At 38.0% G+C, this 8233-nt stretch overlaps 1 protein-coding gene across 1 annotated transcript; it reads left to right on the forward strand.

Moving 5' to 3' along the window:
* Positions 1–1827: 1827 nt before the first annotated feature.
* THUMPD1 (THUMP domain containing 1) lies at positions 1828–7397 on the forward strand. Its single transcript, XM_044660300.1, has 4 exons — positions 1828–2061; positions 4327–4504; positions 5019–5267; positions 5752–7397. The coding sequence occupies exons 1-4, from the start codon at positions 1828–1830 to the stop codon at positions 6201–6203; spliced, it is 1113 nt and encodes a 370-aa protein (XP_044516235.1). The 3' UTR covers positions 6204–7397.
* Positions 7398–8233: the final 836 nt, after the last annotated feature.

Here is an 8233-nt window from a genome sequence, read left to right on the forward strand (position 1 = left end):
TAACTCTTACATAATATCCTCAGAAAGGTGTTGTGAAAGCAGGACAGTGTTAAGCTGCAAAAGATTGTTTAGCAAACAACACATTTATTGACTACCTGCTTTGTTCCAAGTAATATACTATGTCCTCAAGTCATTTTCAGATGTGTCAGATTCTTCATGACCCCATTTGGGGTTTTCTTGGCAAAGAAACTGGAGTGATTTGCCATTTCTTTCTTCAGTTCATTTTACAGATGAAGAAATTGAAGCAAACAGGGTGAAACAACTTACCTGGGGTCACACTACACCACAGATAACATTAACTTGAAGACATGTTTTCTTCCCAACTAAACTTATTTAAAGTGGGTGTATGTGAAAAGAGAATTACTTTTATTTAGTATTTCATTCTCCCTATTTTATTAGAAAATTTAAATTTTAATGGATAATGGAGATGTCTCTCATGCCTGGAACACATCCTCTCTAAATTGACTTCCTAGAATCCCTTTTTTCAAGATCCAGCTCATGTACTTTTTTCTGCATGAAGTCTTTCCTAATTCCCCCAAATACTACTGCCCTCCTTCCCAAATTACTTTGTAATCATTTACTATTTATTCTATTGTTATGTGAAAAATTCTTCCCTGAGTTCATGTAGTGGGTAACTACTACTAATCATATATTAACCATAATGAAGAAATTAGAGGTAGAAACCTAGGTTTTGTTAATATGCTTATAGGTTCAAGCCTCAAAGAAAAACTGAGCCTCTATCAAGAATTTCATGATTCTTTTTATAGGTGAATTTATGTCAAAGCAACAGAGAAACAGTTCACTTATATAATGCACATGTACATTCTTGTACATTCTTCTTAGGCCATAAAAATCAAAGAGGAAATACAGCCATAATTTCATATATTTCTTAAACTGAAAAAATTTAAACAGTCATAATCTCATAAATCCTTCAAGGAAACAAACTTTGTTCAACAAACTGTATAGGTAAAGTAAATCAGATTATATAATTGACTAATTTTTAAGAGGATTCAAAATAGACTAAGGAAGATTTGCAGGTCCTCAAGTCAAGGCCGGTTAATATTTTCCTCTGACTTCTTATCCAAGGAATGTCTCTAACTAAACTTTTCACATGCCAGGGAACAGGTTTTGGCCCTGTGAAGTTAATATTAATCAACAATTATAGGAAGAATAAAAAGATATTTAAAAACATTTCTCACACTACTTGTTGTCTTCCCTTCTATAAATGGAAGTTCCTTAAGAGAAGGCCCTTGGATTGATATCTAAATGGCATTTGTTTTATTAAATGGCATGGTATCATCTAATCTACTGAACTGTGAAGAGAACACTAGGCAAACTCTAAGGTGATACCTTTTCACATGAGGTCACTAAGGTCCCAGGCGGTTAGTTTGCAAAAAAAATGACCTCTCGGATTCCTTCCAGCTCTTAACTATTATCCTATCCTTTTCTCAAAGTCACAAAGCCAGGCAGGTGGCAGAAACAGATTTTGAATCCAACTTCTGTTTTCCAGGAAAGTTTTAGGAACCTTTACTAATTTAACCAAGCAATCGAACTCTGCGGGTCCTAAACCACTAGTCCCGCCCCCAGTTTTCTCCTTACCAACCAGGGGCTTCCTGTTGGCTAGGTTTTTCACACTTACTCCACGAGTGGGGGGCGTGGGGGAGGAGGGGAACGACGTTGACTGGCAAGAGGCGTTACCGCAGGATTTACGTCATAATCCCGCGCCCCCGTCCCACGGAGGGAACACGTGGTTTGGAACTGCTGCCGCGTGCTTTCCTCCTTTCCCGCCCCACATAGTCCCCTCTCCAACGCCCCCGTTTCTCCACGATGGCCGCGGCCGCGGAGCAGCCCACACACACGGGCGGAGTGAAACGAAGAGGGAAGGCCCAGTACGTGCAAGCTAAGAGAGCCCGGCGCGGCGGTGGCGGCGGCGGCCCGAGGCAGCTGGAGCCCGGACTTCAGGGTATCCTCATTACTTGCAACATGAACGAGCGCAAGTGTGTGGAGGAGGCCTATAGCCTCCTCAACGAGTACGGGGACGACCTATACGGGCCCGAGAAGGTAAAGTGCGGGAGATAGTGGTGCAAGGGATAGGAGAGGTGGGGAGCCGAGGGGAAGAGAGTGGAGCAGAGCAGAGCAGAGCTTGAGAGCGCGCGCCGCGCTATGTGTCCAGACCTGCCCGCACACGTCTTGCTTCTGGGAAGAGGTGATTAGTTAGGCCGAGGCTACGGAAGAGGCGTCCTGACCTCCTTCGGCCCCTGGCCGGAGGCGGAGTCCGGGCGTGGCTGCGGGCCAGTTGCATTGCTTTGCTTTGCCCTACCCTGCCCTGCCCTGCCCAGTCCAGTGTGGCTCCAGCCCTACAACCTGCACCTTGCAGTGATAACTTTAAAAATCTTTTTAAAGCAACAAAAATTATAAGTAGCTTTAAAGTTTGCAGTGCGCCATATACATATACATGTGGGGTGTTGTGTACATGTTATACATGTATACTCATGTAAGAAGTGTTCCAAAGGTCTTAGTGTACCTGAGTGTGCATGTCCACTTACCTGTTTATACATGCATGTACGTGGTGTGGTTTTGGGTGGTTTGTGTGTACATGTCTATTATATATTATATATATGTGTGTGTGTGAACTATGTGTTCCATAAGTCTTAGAACTTGTACATACACATGTGCAGGGTGTTTTAAAAAATCTTAGCATCCATTTGTAGATGCACATGTACTTATACATAGCCATATATGTCTAAGGTGTTAAATTTATATGCATAGATGTGTGTGTGTGTATAGGGTATACCAAACATTTAATATAGTTTTAAGCTACTAAAGCTTTAAACTGAACCAAGACTTCTGGGACCCAGTGTTTGAAGAAGAGAAGACCGTGAAATAATATTGTGTGCATGTTTTCTAAGTCTTAGCTTATGTGTACAGTGTGTTCCAAAAGTCTTAGTGTAGGTAATATATAGTGTTTTAGAAAAATCTTTGTCTAGATATGCATATATGCACACATACCTATACATAGGCATGTATTTGTGTTTAAGGTGTTTTAAAAATCTTTGTGTACATATGTGTTTGTGTGTACACAGGTATGGACAACATTGCAAAAGTTTAGTGCAGATTTAAGCTTTAGCTAAAGCTTAAATCTGCACTAAGACTTTTGTGATCCTGTTAATAAAGAAAAAAGGACCATGAAATAATATCATGTGTATTATGTGAATAATGTGTACATATACACCAGGACTTTTGGAGCACCCTGTACCTGTGTATATGTATATGTACACACAAGTACATGAAGACTTTTAGAACATCTTGTGTGTACACATATATTACATATATATGGTAAGTAATATATTGTTGAGGAAACTGAGGTAAAGAGAATGATAGTGACTTGTCCAAGAACTGTATGAGGTTGGGGGGAGATGTCCCCTGAACCCAGATAGACGTGCATGAAGTTTTGGACCTACATGAGCTGGTAATAGCAGATTCACACTTGGGAACTTCTGAGGTAACTATAGGGCAGGAGTTCTTAATTGGAGGTCTCTGGATTGATTTCAGGGGTCCTGTGAACACAGATTTTTAAAAAATTTACATTTTCATTTTTCACTAACCCCTAACTGAAATTGGGTTTCCTTCAATTATGAATGTAAGCAACAAAACCATCATTCTCAGGAGTGGCCCATACATATCACCAGATGGCCAAAGGAGTCCGTGAAACACCGAAAGTCAATCCTCTGAAGAAGGGATTCTACCATATTTCTAACATAGCAGGAGATCATAGAATCCAAAGTTAAAAGAGACCTTGGAGGTCAATTGAATCTGAAGATCACTCAGAGAGGAAAGTGACTTGGCCATTGTCACTTATGGAATAACTAGCTTAATTGAGAGCTAAGGGTGGCCTCATCCAAAGGAGGATTGCTCAGTAGGTAGCTTTTTCCAGTTTCCCCATTAGTGAATAAATAGTTCGAATCCTTTTTTTTTGTAGGGGGTTAAATTAACAGCTGAAGCCCTAGAACACTTTTAAAAAAGAAAACAGGACCCTGGAAAGATATATTTATTTTGGAAAAGGAAACACATGTGTATAACTGAAAATTCACCTACTATATGAAATTTTGAGGAGAAACTATGGCAAGAGTGGGGTGGGAAGGTAGGGATGTATTCTGCAGTTGAGGGGGTTGGACAATCTGTTACGTTTCTGCATCCCAAAAGTAAAATTCAATCAACAATAACATTTTTGTTATGAGACACCTAAAGTTTTCTGTGTTTATTTAATGACTGTTTTAAAATCTGGACTAGTACCTTTATTTATACTTCTCAATTTGATATAAACAGTTTGTAGACAAGGATAAGCAACCATCTGGAAGTGAGGAGGAAGAGGAAGATGATGCAGAAGCTGCCTTGAAGAAAGAAGTCAGTGAGATTCAGGCATCTACAGAATTGAGATTAAGACGATTTCAGTCAGTGGAAAGTGGAGCAAATAACGTGGTCTTCATTAGAACACTTGGCATAGGTGTGTGAATCTTAGACTACCTAATATAACCAATTTGCAGTAATTGTCCTTATAGATCTGGATGGGGAATATCCCTGCCTCAGAGTGTTAACGTATTTTAAAAAATGACTTCATGGCTTGACTGTGATGATTTGGCTAATAGGGTAAACATTCTCCTAGATTTTTATTTTTCTGAAGAAAAGTTTTTACAACAAATGGAGAATATTTTGCCAGATGACATGATAGAAGTAGAATAATGTGTTAATACATCTGGATGGCATATATATCCATAAACATATATATAAAATTTTTCTGGCTTTCCCTTTCATTTATGTTTCACCAAAATAAGAGCAGTGGCCTAGAGAAGTTATATATTCCTTAGTATCGTATCTAAAATCCTGCCAAACCTTAAGATCTCTGCTAAATTACCTTGTTGAATTAAAAAAGGAAAAAATAAAGTTTTGGAGAGATTTCTAAAATATAAAAATTCATTCTGTTTGTTCCATAATAGTTTTTCTTCTTTTTCCTTCTTAAGAACCTGAGAAACTTGTACATCACATTCTAAAGGATATGTACACAACCAAGAAGAAGAAAACACGGGTTATTTTGCGTATGTTGCCCATATCTGGCACATGCAAAGCTTTCTTAGAAGATATGAAAAAATATGCTGAAACCTTCTTGGAACCTTGGTTTAAAGCACCAAATAAAGGCACGTTCCAGATTATTTACAAAGCACGAAATAATAGTCACATGAGCAGAGAAGAAGTTATTAAAGAACTAGCAGGTATGTTTCAGATGGCTGGTTATACATAGAGATATGATACCACTATGGTATAGTACAGTGCTTTAGCAGGAGGCCTACAGTTGAGGACCCATGTTTCAGCCCTAGTTCTGATAATAGGTGCTCATTGGATCATAGATTTAGAATTGAAATGAACTTTAGCATTCACAATTGTCCAGCTCACTCATTTTATAGTTGGTTTTGAGAAACAAAATCCAAGTTCAGGAACCTGAGGGTTTGAGAGGTTCATTTACTTTTCTAGGGCCAGTCACATAGCTAGTAGTCATTTCCAATGATTCAGACCTAGAGTTTCTCATTGCAAGTCCAGCATAGTGTCCACCTCATATGCATTGCTTTGCAGATATGCAGTGATTTTAACAGCCATATTTTAAGTTTTATTTAAAATGTGTTATTCTAACAAATCAGAGACATAAGCTAATGATGAACCTTCTAAGCTTAAGTGCTTTTTCATCTCTTTCTCTTGCAGGAATAGTGGGCTGCCTCAATCCTGAAAATAAGGTAGATCTCAGTAATCCCCAGTATACCATTGTGGTGGAAATCATTAAGGCTGTCTGCTGTCTGAGTGTTGTCAAAGATTACATGTTGTTCAGAAAATATAACCTTCAGGAAGTGGTCAAGAGTAACAGAGAGGGGTCTCAACCAAACACTGGCCAGGACTCACAAGTAAAAAATGGGAAGAAAGCAAAATTGGAGTTGGAAAACACAGACAAGGAGAATCTCAAGTCAAATGAAAGTGACTCTGCAGAAGACAAAAATAATCCCCAGGTAGTAGTAGACAGTAGCAAAGAGGAGGAGCCACAGAATCCACTTTCTGAGACTCAGATGGAAAGTGAGAAAGGAGTCAAATCTGAAAATGGAAGCCAAGTTATAGAAGGTTCTAAATCAAAAGAAAGTGACCCAGTCTTAGAGAAAAACTAATCAGTCAAGGCAGGAAATAGTAAGAGAATTCCAAAGATGGGCACAAAATAAGCTATCCAAGTTGAGAATGTTATTTTTTTGCATAAATAAAACTGGCACTGGAGGCAAATTTAATCTGAAGTTTATCAAAGTTATGGAAGTATTAGAAATACAATGCTATTTTTCATTAGCAGCTCCATTGGTTGAATCAGTTGTGGACAGAATAGTGGCCATCTTTCCTCCTCCTGGGAGTGATGAATTGGTTAAATTGCTTACTTTACCATGGAAAGCAGTTTTTCATCATCTAAAATGGAAACAGTTTGGGGAGTTTTGGGACCATTGCTTAGAGACAGGAAGGTTAAATGTATTGGAACTTTTTATATTATGAGCAAGGTTTAACCTACAAGTTGTTAGATTCTTAGGATGTTTGCTTTTCCAGGATTTTTGTGTAATAACTTAGAGGAAAAATTTTTTGCATTATTAGCAGTATCATTTAGGGAAATGGGGGGAAAATGCTTTTTATATAAAATTCGAGTTGGTGCCCTGCTTCAAGAAAGAAGTTACTTTTATGGTGTAGAAGCAGTGAGACTCAGAATTCCTAAGAATTTGTTAAAAGCATTCGAGCAGATAAGGATGGCCACATTTATCTAAAATCTACTTTGTCTATTATATAATGCCATAAAGTTGAATCCCCTTTTACTTGTTAATTTTGAGAGCTCCAGAAAATAATTTTTTTTATTTTCAAGAGACTGACCTTCTTTCATATTTATTTCTGTGGTTTTGATAATATTTGAATGCAACATATTGTTCATGAGCAACTCTTCTCCCAAGTCACTTGTTACTGCATCAAGCTTTGTGATAAACTGAATTAGTTCTTTTGAAGTTTTGTTTTCGTTTTATAAACTGTTTTTTCATACTGACATTTCAGTTTTAAATGTCAAAATTCCATGGTGCAAATTGATTGGTTCTTTCAGCTAATTGGTAAGCTCACATTATCTTACCATGTAGAGAAGAGGGTAAATTACTCTTTGTGTGTCTTGGCAGTGTTTCATTAATACTAATTTTGACTATAATTTTTAAATGTTCCAAAGGCATGATTCTTTTCCTTATCATTTTAATTAAATACTTGACTGTAATCCATAGCAAGATACTTTTGGTTTTTCATTGTTATTGAAACTTTTTCAGAAATGGAAAAATAAATCTCCCCTACAGAAACCAATGTTTCATCTCTTTTGGGGTGGGGGTTGGGGTGGGAAGGCAAGGAGGAATATGGGAGAGGGTAGAGTATAGACTCTTATAATAAATATAAATATTCAAAACTGGACTCTCTCATTTTGGTGATAGTGGTCTTCAATTCTTAAAAGCTATATGTATATAGCATAAGTGAAGGTAGGTCTTTTCAAGCCACAAAGGTTTTATGTCTGGACCCAGCAGGTGCACAGAATCTGTAGGGTATATATAGAGATGTAGCTGTAAGGGTAATTCATTTTTTTCAACTGTAGCAAACTCCAAGGATCTAGGAAGACGTTGGCGAAGGTTTTCAAGTTTGTGTGCTCAAACTGCAACTTCAAGCTGCTTGTGAGCTCCCCCTCCCCATTACACCAGAGAGTGAAGGGAGGAAGTACTCTCTTTGGGTGGCTAGACCAAGGGGCACTGTGAATAGGGGTAAGGGGCAGTTCCCCTCCCACCCCCTAGATCCTTGAAATAGATATGCCATTGTGTGCAAAGTTAATCATTACATAAGAAGGATTAAGTTCAGAGTTCCTTTTATAAGCCAAGAATCTTAAAAAGTTTATCACCCCTAGACTGCTTTGTAAATTGGAATATTTTAATAGTGAATTTTCATTAAATCAAAGCATATCTGTTCTTTGCAGTTCTACTATAAGCCATAAAATTGAGAACAATATATCCAATAACTACAATAATTTAGATGAAAACATTACTAAAAAGGTAGCTGAACTCCAATTAGGCACAGTGACCAGTGTTGGTTATGAAGGATAGATGATAAAATAAACTTTGAAGAGTATGGGGAGGGTACTTGTGATCATGTG

Source organism: Gracilinanus agilis, chromosome 1 (genome assembly GCF_016433145.1).
Source record: "Gracilinanus agilis isolate LMUSP501 chromosome 1, AgileGrace, whole genome shotgun sequence".
NCBI classification, from domain to species: domain Eukaryota; kingdom Metazoa; phylum Chordata; class Mammalia; order Didelphimorphia; family Didelphidae; genus Gracilinanus; species Gracilinanus agilis.